This window comes from Oryx dammah, unplaced genomic scaffold (assembly GCF_014754425.2).
Source record: "Oryx dammah isolate SB20612 unplaced genomic scaffold, SCBI_Odam_1.1 HiC_scaffold_28, whole genome shotgun sequence".
NCBI classification, from domain to species: Eukaryota; Metazoa; Chordata; class Mammalia; order Artiodactyla; family Bovidae; genus Oryx; species Oryx dammah.
In genome coordinates this window covers 47,690,796-47,718,255 of record NW_024070212.1, presented here as the reverse complement: position 1 = coordinate 47,718,255, position 27,460 = coordinate 47,690,796, and the positions used below count along the sequence as shown (strand labels likewise).

At 35.1% G+C, this 27,460-nt stretch overlaps 1 protein-coding gene across 2 annotated transcripts in view; it reads right to left on the bottom strand.

Annotated features, from left to right (window-relative positions):
• Window positions 1–27,460, bottom strand: part of ARHGAP29 (Rho GTPase activating protein 29) — a 79,456-nt gene that overhangs the window by 17,890 nt on the left and 34,106 nt on the right. For both annotated transcript variants that reach the window (XM_040232272.1, XM_040232273.1), the window contains exons 4-15: window positions 21,275–21,371; window positions 20,828–20,900; window positions 18,688–18,736; window positions 18,116–18,253; window positions 16,917–16,981; window positions 16,381–16,491; window positions 16,175–16,255; window positions 15,785–15,973; window positions 14,880–15,017; window positions 1,062–1,219; window positions 458–594; window positions 88–192 (exon numbers count right to left, since the gene is read on the bottom strand). In XM_040232272.1, coding sequence (XP_040088206.1) covers window positions 88–192; window positions 458–594; window positions 1,062–1,219; window positions 14,880–15,017; window positions 15,785–15,973; window positions 16,175–16,255; window positions 16,381–16,491; window positions 16,917–16,981; window positions 18,116–18,253; window positions 18,688–18,736; window positions 20,828–20,900; window positions 21,275–21,371 — 1,341 coding nt within the window. The remainder of the gene's footprint in view (window positions 1–87; window positions 193–457; window positions 595–1,061; window positions 1,220–14,879; window positions 15,018–15,784; window positions 15,974–16,174; window positions 16,256–16,380; window positions 16,492–16,916; window positions 16,982–18,115; window positions 18,254–18,687; window positions 18,737–20,827; window positions 20,901–21,274; window positions 21,372–27,460) is intronic.

Sequence of the window (27,460 nt, the reverse complement as noted above, 5' to 3'; positions counted from 1 at the left end):
AAAGGAAATAAAGTAGCTAAGATATCCCCAAAAAGGAATATTTTCATCTTTCACTGAATTTTCACTCCAGACTTAATACTTATGTACCTGGACTTATAGATTCAGAATCCAGAGATCTAGATTCACTGCTTCCCCCAGTGCTCTCAGAATCACTAAACATTCCAAATGTCCATGACCTTAGAAAAGATGGACCTTTAAGAAAAAAATATTTAAAGTCAAACTTGGCTACAGATGAATTTCATAAGGCAAAATACTGACATTATTTAAAACGAGACAAGTCAAACTTCTCTACAGTGTGATACAGCTGACAGGCACAGTGCTCACAACTATGACTAAAGCTTCATAAGGTTATAATTCAAGGCCTGATTTTTAAATTCCAGACCTGCAACTCATTTAACGATCACATTTAAACAATTGTGGCTTTCATGAATTAGCTCCTTTTCAGTGTGAAAGCTACCTGTCATGTCTGCACTGGTAGAGCATCTGTCCTCCTCAGCCTTATTAGAGTTGTCAGGAAGGCGTGCGACGTCTTCTAGAGAGTCAGAAGGTCCGTATCCAGAAATGGGAGGACTGCTTAATTGTTTATTTACATTCCTAAGAAAACCCAAATAACATTCTTCATACAGAAAAATGACAAATCATAAGCCCATTTTATTTTCAGAAATATCTGTTAATTTAATGAACAGAGTAATTAAATAAACTAAATATTAAGAAACATATTATACAGTTGAACTTCTTAAAAGATGTGAACAAAACTTATTAATCATTTTTATTTATTACAGTTGAAACTTGAAAAAGAGGGGCAAAAATACAGTCAATTATTCATAACATGGTTAAACTTTTCAAGTATAACCTGTGTGGATTTCTAAATCTCAAATAGCTCTGTGTCAAAAGGGAAAGCTTTACTCTAAGTCAATTACATCTTAAATATTTTAAAAATTCAGAAAGTTTCAAAGTCAATGCTGTCAGTGTTAGAAACGACACCACCTGACACCAGATAGTAAACTCAGCAATAAAGATTTTATATCTAGAAATAATTTCTTCTATATGTTAATTCTCACCCATCAACTTTCTCCTCTTCAGCTGAATGTGTGGCCCTGACAAACTCACTGTACTCTTGGCCTGGGTCATAGAGTTTGGCACTATCACAGAGAGACTGCAAATTGCTTGAGAGGGAGGCAGCCTGCAGGTGCTGCATCTGGAAGAGGTTAACTGTTACCTATGGTCACAAACAAAACAAAACAAAAAGGTGAAAGAGTCATGCTACAGAGAATGCTATGTACATACACATTTATTTCAAGTAACAGTACCAAGAAAAAGGCCACACAGTGAAGAATTCAACAGTGAATATCATCATGAGCACACTATGTCACCTGACTTTGTACAAGGACTAAATTGGGGCGGAGGGGCGCGGACAGTAGTTTTAATCAAGTATCTAGGAGCAATCATTTCCAGCAAAGCTGGCTTTAATCTGAAAGGTTTTAAAAACACAACCCATGTCCCTACAGGTTCACAATTTTAGGAGATGGATGTGTTTCTGATGATCCCAGCTTTGTACTCTGATGGTCTGACCATAACTGTCTACACTGAAAAACATGGAGGAAAAATTCCAATCAGAGCACTATTATTTTGAGTTTCACTTCTTCAATCCTATAAAAATAGAAATGCTTTATACTTATAATGTGTCCTACAGCACTCAGTTTTTATAATTAGGTACTATCTTGAATCTATTCAAAATAATTATTCCATTGAATTTCTACAAATGCCTAACATGCCTACTGTCACGACTGCCACTTATAGGAACAAAAAAAGAAATAAGCAGACAGAGTGTTTATAATATACCAGGTCCATCTTGAGAACTGTACATGAATTAACTACTCTCATGTGCATAAAAATCCAAGTTTTGGGTATATTACAGCAAATAAATAGATGAAATCCCAGTCCTCATATAAGAGTTTGCATTTTCCTGAGGGTGGGGGTTGAAGACAGAGGACAAATTAAGTAAGATAATTTCTGGTACTGAAAACTGCTACAAACATGATATAAGATTGTCAGGTTATGGAATATGATCAGCTATGTGTTTGCAAAAGGGTACTTTTGATATGACAGTTTGGTGAACGACTCTCTGAGGAGGTAGTGTCTGAACTGGACCTGATATAACAGAGAACCACTGAGAAGTTCCAGGGAGAAAATCAATACAAACAGAAGAGATAGTGCAAAGACCCTAGGGCAAAAGTGAGTACGAACGAACCTGTCATGCGCAAGAAACAGATGAAAGGTCAGTGTGGAGTTTCACTTTGAGATAAAGCCAAACAGGGAAGACGGCATCTAAACCAAGGTAAGGTACAACAGGAAACCAGTGGAGGCTTCCCTGGTGACTCAGTTCGGTAAAGAATCCACCTGCAGTGTGGGAGACCTGGGTTCGATCCCTGGGTTGGGAAGATCCCCTAGAGGAGGGTATGGCAAGCCACTCCAGTACTCTTGCCTGGAAAATCCCCATGGTCAGAGCCTTCCAGGCTGCAGTCCATGGGGTTGCAAAGAGTCAGACATGACTGAGCGACCAAATACAACATACAGCACAGCACAGAATTTATAACACGATCTGACTTTTCTAAATGCCACTCCCACTTCTGTGCGGGAAATGTGAATGAATGCCAAATTTCGATCAGCTTAATGTTATTTCAAAGACTGCCATGTTTCCTCTTCATCTCTTTTGATTACCAGATGATATGTTGAACTTTTGATTAGACTCTAAGTCCTTTCCAAGGTAGATAGGCATTCTCCAAGGATAACTAGGAGTCAGCATAAATAGTATTTGAAAAGTGCACATAATAGAATCACTTGTTCCTCCTTCAAGTAACATAGGACATTCAAATTGTGGATGGTAAAGTTTAAGTCCAACAATTAGCTATAACTGGGAATTCTCTGGTTAATGGTAAACTGAACTGAACTCTCTTGATCCTAAAGGTAATTGTATGTCCATTTTTAATACTTTTTAATAAACTTTATGAATCTAGTTAGAAACACTAATAATTAAAAAACGTCAAATAAATACACAGGCATAATCAATCAACTCATCCACTTAATGTTTGTCTATGCTGCTGCTGCTGCTGCCAAGTCGCTTCAGTCGTGTCCGACTCTGTGAGACCCCATAGATGGCAGCCCACCAGGCTCCGCCGTCCCTGGGATTCTCCAGGCAAGAACACTGGAGTGGGTTGCCATTACCTTCTCCAACGCATGAAAGTGAAAAGTGAAACTGAAGTCGCTCAGTCCTGTCCAACTCTTAGCAACCCCATGAACTGTAGCCTACCAGGCTTCTCCGCCCATGGGATTTTCCAGGCAAGAGTACTGGAATGGGTTGCCATTGCCTTCTCCGATGTTTGTCTATGGGTACTTATAAATAAAGCCTTATATTTACCAGAAGTCCAATCTTAAAATCTCTTTTCCCTAAATTAGTCAGTCTTCTCCCTCACCTAACAGAAATGCTGAAGATTGGAGTCCCCATGGGGTAGATCCTGCAGGACTTGCTGGGAATCTTCACTGGGGTGGCTCATGGGTACTTCAAAAATCATGTCTCTAAGATCTTTTTGTCCCCTAATCCCCTCCTGAGTCTGGGACTTTGTCCTTTTCTTCTAGGTCCCCAATGAATAACAGCACAGTGGCCTAAGTGCTTCATAAAGGGTAAATGACCAAATGAATAATAGTAGAAAGTGTTATCAGTCAAGGCCATACTGAAATCCTGCATGTTTTCTGTTACTGCTCACTCAAGAACAGAGGATTTTCAACTCTATGCCCAGCTTTCATCATCTACATTTAATCTTTAGTTACTCCATGGGCATACAGATTAGCACAAATTTTTCTGAGAGTTGCTGAAATAGAGTATTTCATAATTTCCAATCAATGGGAAAAGTTTCTCTCATATACATTAGCAATAATCTAAAATTTTTTGTTCAATATTTCTGTCCTACATTTTTTAAAAAGATAAAATTTTCATGAATATTCTTTCAAAGGAAAGGAAAACCTCTTGTGCTAATGTTTCCCATCCTTCAAAGTCCGTTAATTTAATTAGGCCTTTGGTAATTGGTTTGGTCATTTCTCCTTGTTCTCACTTAGTAATGCAATTTTTTTGGGCCAAGATACATGTATTCCAGGATCTTAGTTCCTAGACCAGGGATTGAACTCATTTCCCTCCTCAGGGAAAGCACAGAGTCCTAGCCACTCGACCGCCTGGAAATGCCCTAAGTAATGTAATTATCCTACATCTCATATCCTTCAACATTTCCTAATTCAATACAGAGTAATTCTTGATGTTTATGATGTAACTTACAATTTTTCTGGGACTGATTTATGTATTTTCCTTAAGATAGTGAGTGAATATAACTGAGTGTCCAGCATCTTTATATTTCAGATGACTTTGTTTTCTTTTCAATGATAGATGTAATAATAATAGATTCTAGAGTGAGAACAAAATTCTTTTGAAAACAATTTGAGAGATGGTGATCCAAAATAGTCACCAAAAATCCCCCAATTCTTCTCTGATGGAGAAGAAAACAAAGAAATCTGAGAAAATTATGGCTGTTACCTTGGGGGAAAAGCACCTACATTCAAGAACTGAATGCTGGATTTGGTATCTGCTTAGATTTGCATGTGAATTATGTCATAGAGAAGGAGTAAAACCGATTAAACCAGTTCAAAAGAACCCCAGTAATAAGAAATTCTGCTCACAAATATATATAGGGAGAAACTTCCCATAAACAGACTATACATTATATGCTATAGTGATTTTCAGGAGTTTGTGTATTTGTTCAAGTTTGGGGAACTTGTACCTCAAAGTCTACTTTATACATGGATAACTACTGCTCTACAATTTTTCAGATGTATTAATTCTCTCTCCCTAGATAAATGCTAAAACTCCTTGAGAGCGGGTATCTGTGGTATATTTCTTTTAAATAAATAGTAGGCAATAACAATAGTGGTATCATCATGCATATTACAACTCTAAAGGCACAAAGTGAAGAGGAACTAAAGTGCCTCTTGATGAGGGTGAAAGAGGAGAGTGAAAAAGCTGGCTTGAAAGTCAACATTTAAAAAACTAAGAGCATGGCATTTGGTCCCAACACTTCATGGCAAATAGAAAGGAAAAAAGTGGAAACAGTGACAGATTTTACTTTCTTGGGCTTCAAAATCACTGCAGATGGTGACTGCAGGCATGAAATTAAAAGACGCTTGTTCCTTGGAAGAAAAGCTATGAGAAACCTAGAGTGCTATAAAAAGCAGAGACATCACTATGCTGACAAAGGTCCATATAGTTAAAGCTATGGTTTTTCCAGTAGTCAAGTATGGGTGTTGAGAGTAGGACAATAAAGAAGGCTGAGCGCCAAAGAACTGATACTTTCAAAGTGTGGTGCTGGAGAAGAGACCCTACCGAGTCCCTTAGACTCCAAGGAGATCAAACCAGTCAATCCTAAAGGAAATCAACCCTGAATATTCATTGGAAGGACGGATGTTGAAGCTGAAGCTCCAAATCTCTGGCCACCTAATGCAAACAGGTGGCTCACTGGAAAAGACCCTGATGCTGAGAAAGATTAAAGGCAAAAGAGAAGGGTGCAGCAGAGGATGAGATGGTTAGATGGCATCACTGACTCAATGGACATGAATTTGAGCAAACTCCAAGAGATACTGGCAGACAGAGGAGGCTGGCATTTACAGTCAATGGGGTCATAAAGAGTTGGGCATAACTTAGCAATTGAACGATAGGCATTAACAAATACAAATGTTATATTCAAAATTGTGTACTTAGTTGCTCAGTCAGGTCCAACTCTTGCGACCCCATAGACTGCAGTCTGCCAGGCTCCATGGGATTCTCCAGGCAAGAATACTGGAATGGGTTGCCATTTCCTTCTCCAACAAAATTAGGTAACTTCTTATTTATATCACATCAAATTAAAAGAAATCATAATTGTTGGATCACCAAACAGCATCACTTTTTTAGATGGAGGCAGACAAACAAGATTAAGCTCATGAGAGAACTCAAAACTATGTTATATGCAGTAGTCAGATTTGAGGGTATTTAGTCTGAAAAAAAATCCAGGGAGAGATATTTAAAGTGATATCTTGTGGAAGAGGGATTATATCAATACAGCACAACTTGAAAGGTCTACAAGAAAACAGATTTTTTTTTTAAAGCTCAATATACATGTCATACTAATTCTGGAGTTGTTCAAATCCAGGCTGCGTAATCATTCACGGCAAGATAGCATAGTATTTAGAAGCACCAGCTCTGAAGTCATTCTTCAAGTCTGGCTTTCCAACTTATATGGTGGGTGACTTTGATATCAAGTTGTTTATAACTACATTAAACATTTGTTTCCAAAAAAGTTAATGTGCAATAAATCTTGTAGGGGATCCTGTTCAAAATACAGATTCTGATATCAAAAGTCTACACTGAAATCCAAAATTCTGCATTCCTCATAGTACTTCCAAAGTAATGAGAATGTGACTGGTACAAGGAATACACTTGAAGAAGAAAGATTTTCTAAACTTTAGTTTCCTCATCAGTAAAATGGAGCTTAAAACAATTATAGTTACCCAATATGATTTGTGGTAGTTAAATGAGTTAATGAAGACAAACAGCTCAATACACTGGCAAACACATAATCTTAACTATCATTAGCTATTGTTTGAGGTAAAGGGACTTGTGAAAGGTAAAAAGTCGGCTTAAATAACTTACACAGGAATTTTGAATCCTGGGATTTTGTAATTCTTTTAAATATTTTTATTAAAATTGACTCTGTAAATTAACCACATATTAATCAGAATTTGATAAATAAATGAGATACAATTTTAAACACCCAGAAATATTATAAGGAAGGTTTGTGATTCAAATGGAATAATCTCACTTCCAAAGTCTCTCAGTTTCCCTAAAAACCCTGGACAGAATGCATGGGATTAGCTATCTGAGGGCTCTGAAAAGTAAATGGCAGCAAGTAGATTGTGGAAACAAACTACAAATCAAGTTCTGACCAATCCGTGGTATGCTTCCTATTATTTTTTTCCTGCTAGTATTTCCCAGTCAGTACACTACTCCTACTCAAATATATGTGACTGAAAGAGTTGGGGAAATTCTCTAGTTTCTTTTGTATGTTTGTCTTCTCTCTCGCCCCAAGCCCTAAGATGAAGTCCTGTGGCAGTGTGAGTGAGGGCAGTAGCAGCAGAACAGACATCTAAAGCTGAGGGAATTCTTTTCTGTAACTGTAGTCTGAAGAGTGAGGAGTCTGAAATTCCTGTTGTTTCTTTCTCTTTATCCTTCCCCAACTCAGCTCTCAAAGCAGCAGACTAGGCTGACTTCAGTTTCCCAGCCAGAAGGCCTAGAAGGGAGTCTTTAGTTAAAGAGTGAACCTAGCCAGATCAAAAGCCTGCTAAATTTTTTAAGAATCAACATTCAATATAGGTTATAAAGAAAACCCAGAGTCACATAAGGTAATACTGAAAATGCCTAAGATATCATCCAAAATTACTTGTCATACAAAGAACCGGGACAATCTCAACAACTCATAAGAAAAAAGACAAACAGATACCAACACTGAGATGACTCAGCTATTCGAATTATCATAGACTTTAAAGCAGATATTATTACATTTCAAGAAATAAGGGCCAACAATACCAAAATGTGGAAAGACTGAAGTCTCAGCAGAGAATTTGAAGATATAAAAAAGAAACAAGAGGAAATTTTACTACTAAAAAAATATCCAAAACAAACAAAAAAAAATCAGTGGATTGACTGTATGGAAAAATGGAGATGGAGATAACAACAAAAAAAGTCACTGAGCTTGAAGAAAGATCAGTAGAACAACATAAACAATCAGGAGAAAAAAAAATTGGGGGAAAAAGGTCCTACATGTGGGATAATAACAAAAGGTCTGTCATTGAGTCTTTAGAGTCTTTGAAGAAGACGAGGGACTGTTACCAAAAAAAAAATCTGAAGGAAAAATAGCCAAATACTTCTTACACATTGAAAGAGTTAAATCTGTAGATCCAAGAACAGGAGAAACTCAACAAAAGCCACATCCAAATATATTGTAGTCAAACTGCTAAAACCCAAAGACAAAGAAAAATTTTTGCAAGCAGACAAAGAAAAACAATATGCTCCATATTAGGGCAACAATGATTCAAGTTTCTATGCATAGAAATTCTGGATGCCAGAGGCAGTGGAATAACATTTTTATAAATAAAGTGTTAAAAGAACTGAATTCTAAATTCAGTGAAAATATCCTTCATGCATGAAGATGAAATAGACATTCTCAGATGAAAGACAACCAAGAGAATTCATCATCAGTAGACCAACTATAAAATAAATGGTAAAAGAAGTTCTCTGGACAAAAGAGAAATTATACGGGAGAGAAGATGGAACCTCAGAGTGAAAGAATAATAACAGAAATGGTAAATATCTGGATAAATTCAAAGACTAGTTTTATTCTCTTAAACTCTCTAAACTTTGAGACTTTTGAAAACCAAAATTGTAAGTTTGTCTGGTGAGGTTTTCAATGTATCCAGATCATACAACAATGTATGTAGATATCAACTACAACAAAAAATGAATAACTTATATGGTGGTATAGTTCTTACATTCCATTTGAACTTGGTAAAATATTAGTTCAAAGTAAACTGAAAATGCAGCCATTATAATCTTAGTGCAGCCATTTAAAGAAAAAACACTATACAAATGAACAGATATAATCAAAGACCCAATAGAATATATACAATAAATTAAACTTTAGACAATCATTTTAGATAAATTAAAATTCTAATATATAAATAAAACATTAAATTAAGTCTTTAATAAATAAATAGATCAATTAAAATGTAATTCTAAAAAATTATCGATTCATACAAAAAAGGCATCAAAAGAGAAACAGATGAAGGGAAACATAAGGTACAAACAGAAAACAAAAAATAGTAGGCCTAAATTTGCACATATATTTAACATTAAATATAAATGGTCTAACCATTCCACTCAAAAGATGGAGATTATCAAAATAGATTTTTAAAACGTCAACACTGAACACTATGCTATAATAACTTCATGTAAAATACATGTTTAAGTTAAAGGTAAAAGAATGGGAAAAGATATACCATGCTAAAAATGCTCAAAAGAAACCTTAACTACTTCTATAAATATTAAATAATGTAGAGTAAAAGGCAAGAAAAATTACCAGGATAAAAAGACACATTTCATAAAGATAAAAGGACCAATTCACCAAGAATATATAATAATCATTAGTGTATATAAGCAATTGAGATATTCAAAATATATAAAGGAAAAACTGAAAGAATTAAAAATATATAGTATGCTAAAAACGTCAAAACTCCTTTCTCAGTAATTGACAGAAACAGTAAATCGTCAAGGATATGGAAGAAATAAATAATACCATAAACCTAGAGGAACTAATCTACATTTATAGGTTACTCCAGCCAACCACAGCAGAATATACATTCTTTGAAGTGAATACATGAACAGTACCAAGATAAAGTATTTGTTTCACTATAACAGAATTAAACTAAAAATCAATATCAGGAAAATGTCCAGAAAATCCTCAAATAATTAGAAATTAAACAAGCTTCTACAATATCCACAGGTAAAATCAAAGTCTTGAGGAAAATTAGAAAATATTTTGAATTGTATAAAAATGAAAATCCAAATTCAAAATTTGTGGGATGTAGATAAGCAGTGCTTAGAGAGAAATTAAAATCATTATTTATTTTAAAAAAGTAGAGAGGTCTTGATGAACAATCTAAGTTTCTACCTTGAAGAAACTAAAAGCAAAATAAACCTAAAGTAAGCAGAAAGGAACAAAAAAAAAGTAGAAAAAGAATTTAAAAAGAAAAGTAGAGAAAAACCAATGAAAGCTAAAGCTGTCGCTCAGAAAAGATCAACAAAATTTATAAACCTCTAGGCAGACTAACCAAAGAGAGAGGAAGTGAGAGAGAAGGCGCAAATTTCCAACATCAGGGAGGAAAGAGAGGATATCACTGCAGCTCAATGAGACACTGAGAGGCAAGAGTCATAAACAACACTATGCACATAAATACAGTAACTTAGATGAAAGGGTGGAACTAACTCCGCAAGCCACCAAAGTCCACGTAAAAAGAACTAATTCAAACAGGCCTATATCAAAAGAAACTGAATACACAGGGAAAGATTTTCCAAAAAAATGAAAACTCCAAGCCAACTACTTTCACCAGGAAATGCCACCAAACATTTAAAGAAATAACACCAATTCTATACAATCTCTTCCAGAAAATAAAATAGGAAGCAACACTTCCCAACTTATTTTATGAGGTCAGAATTACCCTGATTCCAAAATCAGATAAAGGCAGTATAAGGAAAAAAAAAAAGTAAACAAAAACATAATACCAATATCTTTCATAAACAGAGAAGAAAAAACTATTAAACAAAATATCAGCAAATTGAATCCAGCAATTTATAAAAGGAACAATGTGTCACAAACAAGAGTGGCTTATCCCAAGAATGCAAGGATAGATCAAAACTTAAATATCAGTATCAGTATTATGAAGTAACTCATCATATTAACAGACTGAAGAAGAAAAACTCTATTATCACATCAAGTGATGCAAAAAAATCATGACAAAACCCAATATTTTCATGACAAAATTCTCAACAGTAAGAAAAAAATTGAAATTCCTTAACATGATAAAAGGTATCTTCAAAAAATAACAAATCTTACAAGGACTTCTCTGGTGGCCCAGTGGCTAAGACTCTGCATTGCCAATGCAGGGGGCCTGGGTCTGCTCCTTGGTAGGGGAACCATTTCCCACCTGCCGCAACTAAGAGTTCACATGCCACAACTAAAGATACCTCATGATTGAAGGCAAAAGGAGAAGAGGGCGGCAGAAGATGAGATGGGTAGACAGACTCACCAACTTAATGGACATGAATTTGAGCAAACTGTGGGAGACAGTGAAAGACAGGGAAGCCTGGCTTGTTGCAGTCCATGGGGTCACAGTCAGTCAGACATGACTTAGCAACTGAACAACACACCACAATGAAGACTGAGGATCCCTCATGCTGCAACTAGGACCCTGTGCAGCCAAATAGATTAATTAAAAGTAAGTATTTTAAAAAACCCTACAGCTATCATGTTTAATGGTGAGAGACTAAGTGTTTTCTTCCTAAGATTAAGACAAAGATGTCTTATCTCACCACTTCTACTCAACAATGAATTTTAAAATCTAGCCAGTATAATAAGAAAAAAAAAAAAAAGGAACAGCGTTTGGAAAGAAAGAAAACTGTCCCTATTTGCAGAAAACATGATTTTTTTATGTAAGAAAACCCTATGATTCTGCAAAAAAAGCTCCTAAAAGTAATAAGTGAATTTAGCATGGTTGCAAAATACAAGATCAAGATACGAAAATAACTCATATTTTTCAACAGTAACAATGAACAACTGAATCTGAAATTAAATAAGCATGTGTGTATGCATAGATATATATACACATGTACACAAATATCATGTACTTATTTATATCAGATTAACAATGAACCCCTCAAATAAATACATACATACATAGGTTTAAATCTAACAAAACATGGGAAAGAAACGCTAAAAACTACAAAGTGCTGATTAAAAATAACATACACCTAAATAAATGGAGACACATACTGTGTTCATGGATTGGAGAACTCTATACATAGTTATGTATGGATGTGAGAGTTGGACTGTGAAGAAGGCTGAGTGCCGAAGAATTGATGCTTTTGAACTGTGGTGTTGGAGAAGACTCTTGAGAGTCCCTTGGACTGCAAGGAGATCCAACCAGTCCATTCTGAAGGAGATCAGCCCTGGGATTTCTTTGGAAGGAATGATGCTAAAGCTGAAACTCCAGTACTTTGGCCACTTCATGCAAAGAGTTGACTCATTGGAGAAGACTCTGATGTTTGAGCGATTGGGGGCAGGAGGAGAAGGGGACGACAGAGGATGAGATGGCTGGATGGCATCATGGACTCGATGGACCTGAGTCTGAGTGAACTCCGGGAGTTGGTGATGGACAGGGAGGCCTGGAGTGCTGCAATTCATGGGGTCGCAAAGAGTCGGACACGACTAAGCGACTGAACTGCACTGATACATAGTTAGGATGATACATATATAGTCAATTCTCCCTAAGCTGAATTTAATGCAATTCCAATTCAAATGTCAGCAAGATTTTTTTTTTTGTAGATATAGACACACTGATTCTAACATTTTTATAAGAGTTAAATACTCAAAACAATTCTGACAAGAATAAAACTGGAAGATTTATAGTAACTGATTTTAAGACTTTGCTAGACAACACCAGTAATCAATATAATAGTGTTCTGACAAAAGGATACATATATATTATATAGCCACAGAACAAAATAGAGAATCTAGAAATAGAACTATAAAAATACGGTCAATTGAGTTTTGACAAAGGTTCAAAGGCAATTCAATGGTGACGATTCACTGGTGATGATACAATGTCTTCAACAAATGGTAATAGAACAAGCAAACAAGTATTAATCACCTTTTTTATTTTCTGTATTTTATGATCATTTAATATCTTTAAAAACTTGCTGACTGGGGACTTCTGTTCTTCTGAATGCTAGCCAATTCTTAGCTGGGGAACACACATGTCTTTCACATGCAACTCCAACCATCTCTAACTCTCACACACCAAGCCAGTATTTTCCTCTGCCCTAAATCATCCCAGGTCAGGTACCAATTCCTATTCCCTGTTTCAGGCCATCCTTATTCCCCAAAGCCCACTGGAATAACTCAAACTAGACAATCCTATATTGCTTATCCTGTCCTACCTAGATTTTCCCTCAGAAACCCTAATAAAGGCTTCATATTCGCTTCTCCCCTCCCTCGTGCTTCTACTTCACCAATCCTGGTACCTTCTGTCAGGAAATCTAGGTAATCCATTTTTCAATGACACTGACCTCTCCATGCCAACATTCAGTCACCACTATAAAATAAAGTTCCATGAGTATAATTTTCACGTAACATCCATATGCAAAAAATGAACTTCAATTTATACTTCACTTTATAAAAAATTAACTCAAAATGGATCATTTCTCAATATCAAACTATAAAATTTTTATAGAAAACCAAAGAAGCCTCTGATATCTTGGGTTAGATGGAGCACTCTTGGGTATCATCCAAGAGCACGACTCATAAAGGAGAAACTGTTAAGTAAGATTCCATCAGAATTAAAACTCTTGTTCCCTGACACTGCTAAAAGAGTAAAGAGAAGCTTCAAGCTTGGAAGACAGTATATGCAAACTCAACAATAAGAAAATAACTCAATCCAAAAGAACAGGCAAAACAGAGATTGCAAACTTAGCCTTTGAAAGATGCTCTATATCATAAGTCATTCTCAAAACAAAATCACTACCACTACATACCTAAGAACAGCTAAAATATAAAAACCAACAACTGACAAGTGTTGTGAAGGATGTAGAACAACGGCAACTCTCGCAGATTGCTAGTTACAATGAAAAAACTCTAAAAAACAGTTTGGCAATTTCTTAACAAAATTAAACATTTACCATACTACCCAGTAATCTCACTCCTAGGTGTTTACCCCAGAAATGTAAAACTTATATTCACACAAAAACTGTAAATGAATATTCATAGTAACTCTATTCTTAATTACCCCAAACTGCAACTGTCCAATTGGTGAAGGAATAAACACTGTAGTATAGTCACACAGTGGAATACTACTCAGCAATAAAAAGAAACGAATTATTGATACATGCATAACATTGATGAATCTCAAAAGCATTATGCTGAGTAAAAGAAGCCAGTCTTCAAAAGATACATATTATAATTCAATTTATGGGACACTGTGGAAAAGATCAAACTACAGAGATGGAGTACAGATCAATACTTGCCAGGGATAAAGGATAGGTGGAGAGTGTGACTACAAATGGTACCATGAGGAAATTTTATTGGAGTGATAGAATTATTTCGAGTCCTAACTGTGATGGTAGTGATTACAGAAATTTATATATGCTTTAAAACTTGTGAAACGTACGGCAAAAACAAGTACAGTCATCTCTCAGTATCTAAGAGAATTGTTTCCAGGACCACTCATGGATACCAAAAACCCATGGATGCATAAGTTCCTTATATAAAATGGTACTGTATTTGCATGTAAATTAGGCATAACCTTCTACAGACTTTAAATCTTCTCTAGATTATTTATAATACCTAATGCTATTCAAAAAGCTATTAAATATAATTAAATGCTATGTAGATAGTTACCAATGCAGACAAATTCAAGTTTTGCTTTTTTGGAAGTTTCTGGAAATCTTTTTTTCCCTGAATACTCTCAATCCACAGTTGGTTGAATCCACTCATGTAGAACCCATGAATATGGAAAGTTGACTGTATTTTGCACATAAATTTTTAATAAAAGCCATTTTAAAGAGATACATGAATGCCTTGTCTTCAAATAAACCATTGGGTTCAATTCCAATATTTAGTTTACTCAAATTCTGGAGAACAGATCTCAATGTGCTGATAGATGTTTCAGGGATTAAATCCATTTTGTTAGTCAACCCAAGAAAGAGTGGTTTAGAGGCAATTTCAAACATTCACCCTTCAGTTTTAACCAAACAAATCATCAATCCATGGAGAAGAGAATAGATAAAAGCTCAAACCACATACTGGAATTAAAAACTGAGAGTCTACTTTCAAACTCTAAACTTTCCTATAATCTCAGAAATTAAATCCTGTAAGAATTGCAACTCATCAAGTATTCTAGAGGTTATACAGTCTGTATATCTACAGATGTACAGACTTTTTTTTTCTCTTTGAAATACTGAAGAAATTACTTACAGCTTTAAGGGTAAGATCACACTGGAAAACAAGTTTACGGAGTTGTGTTAAAACTTCTCTTTTGGTATTTTCTAGATCATTTCGTCTTTCTTCAACATTTGTCACACACACTTTGTAGAGTTCATTTGCTTCTTCTACCTTTAGGAGTTATCAGAGAAAAAAGTGACGCTGGTTCACTGAATCTATATTTTAAAATAAATATACTTATTCTAGTAAAGCTCAATTTAAATGATTGAAATGGCTTATGGCTTATGCATGAAAGTTCTGAAACATTCTATGTTTTAGATAGAATATTCCTAAAGAGAAATATTCTGTTTTGGTCAACAATTCAAGGACAGCTGACTTCTATGAATAGTTAAGTATAATTTACAGTTAGTACATTGTCTATAAAATAAATGTCCATTAATAAACTTTTCTATTTATATTTATCATTTCCTATAATCTTCTTACAGAATTTATCAATTATACTTCATAAATATTAATAATACAAAACTTCTGCCTAGTCTTGCTAGCAGGTACTAGAATAAGTACACATATATAGCCAGTTGCCTAAATGGTGAACCTCCTGAACAATCAAGCAGAAAATATTAAACGATTGCCCTGAGATACTTTCTTCGCAAATAAACCCCAATATTCAAAATCTAAGCAAAAATCTCTCAGCACAGTGGTTCTCAAAGCGTGGGTCCCCAGCAGCAACAGCAGCAGCAGTCCTGGGCACTTGTTTGAGATCCAAGTTGTCTGGGGCCAACTCCAGACCTACTAAATCAGAAATTCTGAGGACATGGCCCAGCAGTCTGTTGTGACAACTCTTCCAGGTGGTCCTGATGCAGGTTAAAATTTGAGAACTGAAGCCTTAGCAGATTATTGCTAATTCAATAGTAACAAATAACAAAAAAGATGATTACTTTTTGAAGAGCCTCCTCTTCCAGCCTTCGCTTCTTTTCTAGCTGCCTATTGAGATTTTTTACTAATCCACTACTTGAGCTCAGATGTTCTTCTTCTGCACGAAACATGGAAGATTTTGCTTTTTCATATTCATCTTGACGTTGCATACACAACAATTTTGCCTTTTTAAGAGCAGTCTCTGTTTCAAGCTACACAGAATAAAGAGTATTAAATACAAAATAAGAAAAATCCTAATGTACAAATCTCTTTAGCATATTCAGCAAGACAGTTACGACTGCATTTTAGATAAACTATAGAATAAGATATGCATCTTCCCAGGGTATATATGCTGACAGATTACTCATGATTTTTAGGTGTTCGCAAATAGATGAAACTATTATAATACTAACCATTTTATTTTGCTCCTGCTTCCAAAGTTCTTTTATTTCTTTCCTTTGCTTTTCCATTTCATTTTTCCTCCCAAGTAGAGGCTGCCAAGGGCATTTTAAAACAACAACAACAACACAAAAAACAGAAGAGAGAGAAAAAAGCTGTTTTCTAAAGGTACACTGATGTTTAAAAAAATAAAAAGTATAGTGTATATATAAATTTTTACCTGCACAAATTTGTTGGCTTGGAGAGCTGCAATTGTTTGTTGTAAAAGGTGACTACTCTCTATATCATTAAGAAGGGCACTGGTAAATAAAGACTGCAGTGGCATAAACTCCTAGAATTTAAAATTGAAAAGAAAATTTTCCAACAGAAATGTACTAGAGTTCTAGATCCTCCTCCATTATCTTTCTTCAAAAAAAGAAATTTTTAAGTTTAAATTTTTTTTCAGAAAAATGACTATTCATAAGTATGACCATATGAAAAAATACTGAAGAAAATTAATAAGTAATTCTTAAACTAGTCAGCAAAATTAGTAGCTAACAAGATAATATTCATATATATATAAAATTGTAAATTTCCTAGCTTCTTCATAATGAATATCTCTGTAAGTTTAAAAAGATTTTATCTTGTCAATAAAAAGGTTATTTAGCATTCAAGTTCTTTCCTATATTAAGGACAAAATTTTCTGATTTTACATGGAATTATCAGGAGCTGAGTAATCGCTTGGTATAAAACCCTAGTAGTTCACTGACCACCTACCTGTAGTCCAATGTTAGCTCTAGTTGCCTCTGCCAACTTAACAATATTTCTAGTGGACTCCAATTCTGAAAAGGTCAAAGAAGGCATCAGAAGGTAAGTCCAACTTACTTTTTCTTCTCCCTACTCTAAAATTATCTGTAGTCCCCCAATTAAAGTGAAAGTGAAGTCACTCAGTCGTGTCCTACTCTTTGCGACCCCATGGACTGTAGCCTACCAGCTCCTCTGTCCATGGGATTTTCCAGGCAATAGTCCTGGAGTGGACTGTCATTTCCTTCTCCAGGGGATCTTCCCAACCCAGGGATAGAAGCCGAGTCTCCCGCATTGTAGACAGACGCTTTACCGTCTGAGCCACCAGGGAATTTTTTTAAAATTCCCCAATTAAAAAGTGATCACAAATACTACCTTGCATCATGGTATGAAGCTATGATTCTTAATTGAAATTATTCATCAAAATCAACTGGGAAACTTTCAAAATACACTTGCATAGATTTCACCTCTCTAGGGGACTGGGGCCTACACCTGTTTATTATCTGTTTCTAAGGCTATTTAGGTGAATCTGATGGGCATCCCATATTAAAGGCAAATAATGTAATAGAGCACAGGTTTTGGGTAAATTCTGTGTTTTGCCAGTTACTAATATGATCTTAGGCAAATCTGCTGACCTTAGGCAAATTCCCTGTCTCATTCACCCCCTCTGTTAAACAGGAATAAGAATTTTGTCTTGCCTACATCCCAGGGTTTTGGTAAGGATTAAATCAGAAAATGGATGTGAAAGCACTTGTTAACTGTAAAACACTAGGAAAATATTAGCTATCAAGAAGTTCCTTATATATGTTTCCACTGCCTTCTGATCTGATAGCTAGATTTTTATCTGATAGTTGTTTTTTATCTCCTTTAACTATATTATCTGATTGCATTTCTTTTTGCTCATTAGAGTATAACTTCTTTAAAGGCAAAGACAGTACACTGTCGCGGTGTCCCCAGATCTAATGGTTGGTCCACAGTTCAATGTTCAATAAACAATATTTATTTTAAGGAGAGCCTTCCCTATTTCAAGATGAGAAAATGGACAATGATTTTATTCACTAATGAAAGCACTACTAATTTGGAATCATTATTTACAGTCTGTAGAAAATGAATCACAAAGAATTTAGTTCTTATGTTCCAGAGTTAATCAGATGCCCCAAAGGGCAACTCACCCAAGTTCAGCTTCTTTTCAACCCATGAGACTATGTTCTTGGTATATTTTGACCATGTTTTAGCATATGACAAAGCCAGTTCTATAGAATTAGTGTTTTTTAACAGCATGCTGTCTAATTCTATAGGAGAAAAACTTCCTGAAAATAAAAAAAATGTCAAGGTAAGTATATATTAAATATGAGCTCATAACATGAAACCTTTAAAGAAGCATTAAAATCCTAAGATGTTTTTCAATGAAAACTGGTTGAAAAAAATGTGACAAATTCAGAAACAAAGGGTCATGGCTTGAATTGAAAATAATTTCCAATTACATTTTAAAATCTTAATGCATATTTCTATTATTCATCAAGTTACAAACCCTATATAATTGTTGATCAGTCTCTATCATCACACTATCTACTCTAGTAGGTTTTTTCCCCTTAAGTTTTATGTGTAAAACTTTACATATTATTCATCTTATGTCTAAAATAAATACTTTCAGTTACTAAGCAAGGAGATTAAGTAATCCAAAACATTTATCAAAAGTAACTGCAAAATGTCTGACTAAAGTTTTAAGTACCTCAAGCATTACCTTTTTCATTGGATGAGTCCACTGATTCCACAGAAACACTTTCAAAAGACTTTAAAAAGGGAAGAAAGCAAATTTAAGATTACAGCAGAAGATAACAGATCTTTGCTTCAAAGTTTTTTCACTCTAACTTGTTACTCTGAGATAATTCCTACTAAAGAATTTCAAGCATTTAGAACTCAAAGAGCTTGAGAAGCCTGTTTAAATGCCACAACATTTAATAAGAACTATATAGCTTTTTACAACAGCAGTTCTCAAGGTCCAAGAATGAATAAACCTCTTTGTTTACTAACAGCATTAATGAATCCATTCAAAATTTTAAATCCTGAAGATCTCAAAAATATTAGTCAGCAAGTTACAGAAGCAATCTAAATAGACTGCTATCTAAACAGAAGACAAAGACACTCTCTTTCAGCCATCCTTTACCATTTTATTATATGATAAGCATGTCATGCAAAGTCCTTTGGACAGCTTAGTGTGGAACTTTCTATGATGATGGAAATGTTCCATAGCTGCACTGTCCAATAAAGTAGCTACCAGCTACCTTTGAAAAGTGGCATTTGAAAAGTGGCTAATGTAAATGAGAATTAAAATTTTAATTTAATGCACAGCATGTGACACGAAATAGACAGGGCAGGAAAATGTTATCTACCAAAATTGTGAGAGCTTATTATTCAATGCAAAAGGAATCATGTAAAACCTACATTTGAAGTCAAGCTCTATCACTTAGTAGCTATATGACACTGAGCTACATATTTATACTCAAGTTTTCTGGCCCTTCATAAAATGAGGATAAGAATATCACTTCATAAGTCTATCTTAAAGATTAAGATGATGTAGGTTTGGGGCTTCCTTGGTGGCTCAGTGGTAAATAATCCTCCTGCCAATGCAGAAGACATGGGTTCGATTCCTAATCCAGGAGGATCCCACATACCACGTGGAGCAAATAAGCCTGTGTACCCCAACTACTGTAGCCTGCACGCCCTAGAGCCTGTGCTCCGAAGTAAGAGAAGCCACTGCAATGAGACACTCACGCACAGAAACATGGGCCACAGCAGGAGCACATGAATAGGACATATGATTCACACCTAAAATTTAAATTATTTAGACCCCTGTTACACTGATAGAATGTTTTATTACACTTTCTAAATTAGCAGCAAGCTTGAAACATATAATTTAGGAAAAATAAAAAATAACAGCATAATATTTTAAAGATCTAGAAATATTTCATAATTCTGATATGGTTTCTACACTGTCCTCCTTCAGTCATCAAATGGATGACTTCAGAATGTCACATTTTTTTCCCTAAATACTGTAGTACATATAACAAATGGCCTTTAAGTAGTCATTCACATTTTGTATTATTTAAGAAAGGCTGTAGTTCTTATGTTATTTTGACATAATAACAAGTACTTGGCACATTTCCAAATATGTGTTGAAATCCTTTTGGATCTGAATTCCAATACTTTTTGGAAATCCTTAACAGGAAATGATCAACATATGTCCCTAATGCAGTCTGTTTAAATATCTTGCATTTGGTGAAAAAATATTACTCAAATGAAAATATTACTACAATTACTATAAATCTTTAAAGCAATATTCTAGATACATTCCTAATGTTCTATTAGTTTATAGGTATTTTTCTTCAACTAGGAATCAGAACTCTAATTCTCTGACATACTGATAACGATGCTCTCAGGGAGAATTAAGACCTACAGTTTTGTTAATGAGGTGTTTCATGGTAACAAACTGTAGGGCAGGTGAAAAGACTAACACCCTCTTCACGTCTTGTATCATTTTTCTAAGTTTTCACCAGTCTTTAAGACCTGCGGCACTATCAAGAAGGAAAAATGGCTAAGAACTACCGATTAAAATTTTGGATCATACGACATATAGATTCATTACATAAGACATTATAAAATTATCAGATATGTTCTTTTAAAATGATACAGTTCCACTTCAAAAGTACAACTAAATTTTTGGCCGCAAAACTGGCCATAAATTATATTTCAAATGAACCGAGCTATTTTTCTTGCTACACTAAAAAACTATCAAAGACTAATGCTGAGATTAAGATTAGAATATTATTAAAATAGGAAGTTAAAAATATTAAAGTCTTTGCTTTCATATAAACTTGGCCTACCTTACTTTCCTGAGAAACAGGCAGTCGCAATAATGAATCATTGCCTACATCTCCCATAAGGAAGTTTGTCAAGCTATCCAGGGGAAGTTTAAAAAAAAAAAGAAACAGAAATTAAAAACACAAAGACAAAACACAAGTCATTACATTGCTCTGTCACAAGCTGTACATTCAACACGTCATCTAGATTAAAAGAGCCTTAGATATAAACTCCTAAGAATCTATCCACATAAACTAAGTAGTCACTCACAAATGGATGCTGCTTCTGAATGGCTATAAACACCTCCAAATACAGCAATAAAGCAACACAGGATATAGCGTTTCCAAAGCTGTGATAATATTTTATGTTCGTGAATACTTTACTTTGCTTCACATACTGAATTATCATGACACATACTCTCACTGAGACACTTAGGCCCTAAATTCTTGAAATGACAGTCCTCTACTTACATATTTCCAAAGGTAAAGGCCAAAGTTTCAATAGAAGAAAACACTTCTCTGAAGAGATCATTTTTGTTTTCTTCATTTACTTCTGTGAAGTTCACAGCTGTAGGGAAAAGGGATTACAATAAATGAGGGGGAAAATAAACTAGATTTATACAAAGTAATTTAATCCCATAAAAACCCACCATTACTTTCTAGAAGCATTAGAAGATTCAGAAACTAAAAAACCTAATAAACAAAATAATATGATGTTCAATTTCTTCATTAAAGAAATCACACAAAAGAATCACCTTGCATAAAAGTAGCTGGCATTCCAAACTGACTCCTCCACACACTGCATTATTTGGCACATCCAAAAAGTGACTCAATGTGAAATCACTCGATCTTGAGTCATGGAGACTACGTTACATCAGCCCTCTCTCAGTAAGAGAGCTCTGTGCTATTTTCTCTTGCTTATTGCTTCATGGCATTTTTATTTATTTATTTTATTTTTTTATGGCATTTTTAAAGAACAGTTAAATGCACTGTAACCCACTTAGGTCAATATGAAGTACATTCTCCACTACAAATTACCAATATCTAAAGTCATATATACATCTGACATAGCATAAAACCTATACACGAAGCATATCATATTAACAACACCCAATACTTAAAAAATCTTAAATTCCTTATTTCTTCCTTTTTAAAGCCTTATTTCTTGTAAGGTCCTTAGGCTCTGAGGTCCATTTAATTGATATATAGCTGTCTTTTGTTTATCATAGTGATATTCTAATATTTTGCATTTTGTTAAAGAAAATTAGGAAACATAACTGGAAAAAGGTTTCTTATTATAACTTTGTCTTTACTCACCTTTGTTAAAAGCCCAGATACAATTTACAGAGACAAAACGTGAGGGCTGAATGGGTAAACTGTTCGAAGCACCACGTTCTACTCAGACTGAGTTTAAGGGGCAACTGGCTCCTTGTATCCCACCCTCCCTAGGGTCCCTGCCAATCACCCTCCCTAGGGTCCCTGCCAATCACTCTCCCTAGGGTCCCTGCCAATCACTGGAAGATGAGAAACCAAGTGGAGAGGAAGCTATACTTTGTTTTAAAACAAGAGTTGTTCTTAAGCTCGGTTGTACATCAGACTTACTTGAGGAGCTTTAAAAACAAAATCTGAGGCCCACCATCCAAGATCCAGATTTTAAAAGCCTGGTGAAGCACAGATATTTGTTCAAAATTTCTCCCATGTGAATCTAATGTGCAACAAGAATTGAAAATGCTTTCTAGAAAGCCAGGATTCCTAAGAAGGGATGAATTAAAACCTCAAATCTGGAAGCCTCAGGAAATTACAACCAAGATTTTATAGAAACGAGGGGCTAAGGTCCACACCTTTCATCATATTCCTCTAAATATTCCTGATACAAAGATGAAGAAAAACTTAAGAACCACCACAAATAATTTTTAAAATATTTTTTTCAAAATTTAGGTTGTACCTTATATAACCTAAACAGCTGAAAGAAATCCATACAAAATATATGAAACAACAGTTTTCAAGACACTAGCTATCAAGCAACAAAGAACAAAAATCCTAACATACAAGAAACAAACGTGGTAAGCTCTGCAACTGCCCTAAACTTACTGTCTCATAACACACACAGATTTCTGAGCAAAGGAAACTAACAGAGATAAAGAAGGCCATTTCATAATGATGGAGTCAGTTCATCAGGAGGACATAATTTTATACATTTATGTACCTAATTAACAGTTTCAAAATGTATGAAACAAAAACTAATAGAATTGAAATGAGAAATAGACAAATTCACAACTACAGTCAGAAATTTCAAAAACCCTCTCTCAATAATTGACAGAACCCGTAGACAGAAAATCAGTAAAGGATATGGAAGCCTTCAACCATACTATCAGCCACATGGATGAAATGGACATTTAAGGAACCTCTACCCAATGACAGCATATTCTTTTCAAGCATACATTGTAAATTTACAAAGATGGACTATATTATGGGCCATAAAACCAGTCTCAGTGGGTTTAAAAGGATTCAGGTCAGGCAAAATATGTTCTGTGACTAGATGGAATTAAACAATAAAAATCTCTGTAAAAATCCTCAAATATTAGGAAACGAACACATTTCTAAATAACCCCATGGATCAAAGAAGAAAAAGGGAAATTAGGAAGTATTCTGAACACAATGAAAATACACTGTATCAATATTGGTGAAGGTGGGGACAAAGAGGTGCAGAAGGGAGGGACTACCAAGGGGCACGCATCACCTGGACTGTGATGGTTTCACAAGAGTATGAACATCAAAATTGATCAGATTGTACCCTTAACTGAAGTATGTGCAGTTTATTATAAGTCAATTATACCTCAATAATGCTGTCTTAAAAACTGCACTGGAAAGTAGACTTCAAACATAATTTAAAATGGAATACCAGAAAAAAATGTAAAGCCTACTTCTATTTCCTAATTTTAACATGTTAGACTTTAAAGAAAAGAAAAAAAATACTTTATAACACTTGGCAGAATTCTGTAATTATTCATCCTTTCTTATAAATATATTTTTCAAAACACTAAACAGGACTAGGAGACTTCAAAAAATAACTGTAAGTAGTGAAAAGACAATTATTTGAACCATCTTCAGTCCTTACCTTCATCCCTACTCAAATGAGGTTACAGCCATCTATTGAAAATTCCTCTTACTGCCTTTGCCTCCACTTCAAAACAGCTCTCTCTAATATCCTTTCACTTCTTTTGCTCCTGCCCTGGGTTTCAAAGAATAATCTTCAGCTCCTTTCCAATAATAAATCTTCCCATTCTCCCCTGCATTCTCCAAAACCCTACACCACCACTGCTTGCACTTGTGCTCAGTCGTGTCCGACTCTTTGCAACCCCATGGACTGTAGTCTACCAGGCTCCTCTGTCCTCCTCCCTCAAGGCTCCCCTAGTTCCCACTAGCTGAGATTTCTTATGATACTAACAACATACCCAAATCTTTCCTATGGGAAAAAATTAAATTTACCATATTTCTCCTTAAAGCTATCACCCTAATTCAGCATTTCTTTACTGCCAAACCTCTATAAATAGATAATGACTGAATTCACTAGGATTTGACTTTTCATCCAGTTTAATGGTTAGCAGGGGTTGGAAAACTTTTTCTGTAAGGGGCTGCTGCTGCTAAGTCACTTCAGTCGTGTCCAACTCTGTGCGACCCCATAAACGGCAGCCCACCAGGCTCTCCCATCCCTGGGATTCTCCAGGCAAGACCACCAGAGTGGGTTGCCATTTTCTTCTCCAGTGCATGAAAGTGAAAAGTGAAAGTGAAGTTGCTTAGTTGTGTCCAACTCCTAGCTACCCCATGGACTGCAGCCCTACCAGGCTCCTCTGTCCATGGGATTTTCCAGGCAAGAGTACTGGAGTGGGGTGCCATTGCCTTCTCCTTCTGTAAGGGACCAGATAGTAAATATTTTAGACTTTTCAGGTCATACAATCTGTTACAACTATATTCAACTCTGTATAAAGGAGTCAAACATAAATAATAGTAGTTGTTTCTAATAAAACTTCACCTACAAAAACAGACAGCAGGTCACATTTGGCTCACTGGTAGTAAAATAGTTTGTGCACCCCTGGTTAAAAGGACGGGTTCCAAAGCCAGTATGCCTCAGTTAAATCCTAAATCTATCTCTTATGAGGTTGAGTAGCTTAATTGTTCTGTTCCTCAGTTTCCTCATTTATAAAATGGGGATAATAATACATATTTTGAGAACCACTGTGAAGACTGAATGAATATAGAAGAGAGCTTTTTACATAGAAAATACTCAATAAATGTCTCACTCACTACCACTTAACAACACTGTCAGTAATCTGCAACTACATTAGTCAAACTCAGAAGTCTTTTTTTCCTTTTAAGTTTTCATCCTATTTGACCATTCTGCAACTCTCAACAACCCTACCACTTAATACATATGTAACTTTGGACAAATCTCTCTATGTCCCAGCTTTCTTATCTGCAAAACAGGAGCTGATATAATAATTTCCGATAGAGATTAATGGGTAATCCATGTAAAGAGCTTAACAGTAAGTACATCCTCAATATATTATGTCAGCTATTATTACTACAAGTATTAACCACTTTCTTCTGTCTTGAAGCATTTCTCTTAGAAGCAATATATTATAGTTAACTAGAGGAAGCAAAGCTTCAGAGGTTCAAACCTGAGTTTACATCTGACCCATATCACTTCTGGTTTTACTCTGGATACATCACGTAACTTCAATTTCTCATATGTAAAATGAAAGGAACTAAGAAAACAAATGTAAAGCACCTAGGGTGTGGAACTTGGTGTTTAGTAAATCTGAGCACCCTCATGTTCTTCATCTATCTGTAGACAATTTGTGCTTCAAACAGTTGTTTCCACTCAGTCCGAAGTTCTCATTTTGGCCTTCTTCTCTATACATTATCCCCACAGAATCTCACCCACTTTCAGTACCTTTAAGGAAACAATCCTCAAACCACGGGTCTAGGTTTCCCCTCTGAGCTTCACTGGTCTGTTTGATGCGTTCCTCCCCCTCCTTTCTAGTCTTCACCCACCAGCACTGCAATCTCAGCACGTACAAAACCAAACTCTCATCTTCTCATATGCTCTGCCCCTCAAGCCTACTCTTTTCCATACATTTCCTAGCTCATTAGTTTTGCTTCCAAAATGTCTCTAAAGTTTTTTCCTTCCATCCCATTCCTATCGATACTGCCTTAGTTCGAAGACAACATTTTACGACTAGTCTGAACTATTTAACAACCTGCTAATTAGCCTCTCTGTCTCCACTCTCTCCTATTAGCTGACCTTCAAAATCAAATTTAAAAAATTTTGCGCAAAGTTTAAATATCTCCCTTGGGTTCCCTATTAAGTCACAACAAGGAGCACTAAAACACATTAAGTATCTCTTTAAGAAAACACATGAATAGTTTTCATACATACACTCTACTAGAACAGCAACTTTCAAACAATTTTACAATAACCAACCTTTGGTAAGAAATACACATCACATCATGACCAAGTATACCATAAACATATAATAGATAACTATATATACAGTTATATAACATTTTTTAAAGTTTCTGAAACATCCTTAAGTCTTTTCAATTCACTTTCATATTTTAAAAATGCTGGCTACAATTCATTAATGTGATGTCATAAATCAGAGGCCAAAGTTTGAAAACTGCTGAATTAAAAGATAAAATGGAAAATTTTCACCATTTGCATGGGGAAAATTGTAAAAACACAAACGAAAAGCTACAAGATTTATAAAATGAAAACTTCACATTGCTTCTGAGAAACAAAAGACAACCTGAAGAACTTACATGCATCCTATATCTCAGAAATGCTGAATATACAAATTGCTCCTTAATTTAATTTAAAACTTAATTATAAGTTAACTATAATCTATGTTTATAGATTTAATTACAAATTAATTTAAATTTAATTCAAATCAGCTTCAAAATACTAGCACGTATTTTTTAGAACTAGGACAAATCAACTGAAAAGTGCTTATGGAAAAATAAAATCCTGAACAAAGAGAGTATTGGAAAGAGGCGCTATCCCTACCAGACACTAAAACACTATAAAACAATGGAGACAATAAGGTATTGACACATAACTAAACAAATCAAGGGGAGAGAATAAACTCTAGAAATAGATATTAAATATGTGACAATGTAGAGTATTTATGATAAAGATAGCATCTTAAACCAATGGGGAAAATAGGAATTATAGCCAGAAACATAGAGACTCTAGAATGTACCAAAGATTTAAAATAAATAACACCATGAAAACATTAGAAGAAAAAACAACGGCGAATGCTATTATAATCTCCAAGCAGGGAAATCCTTCCCTTATACTCAAAAAACATACAAAAGATTGAGATATAGATGCAAAATAAAATAAGCAACTCAAAAGATAAAAACAAACTAAAGAAAATCTGCAACTTATATCAAAGATTAAGGACTAATTTCACTTATACAGAGTTTCTATAAATCAGTACTGCTGCTGCTAAGTCGGTTTAGTCATGTCCAACTCTGCGATCTCAGAGACGGCAGCCCACCAGGTTCCCCTGTCCCTGGGATTCTCCAGGCAAGAACACTGGAGTGGGTTGCCACTTCCTTCTCCAAAGCATGAAAGTGAAAAGTGAAAGTGAT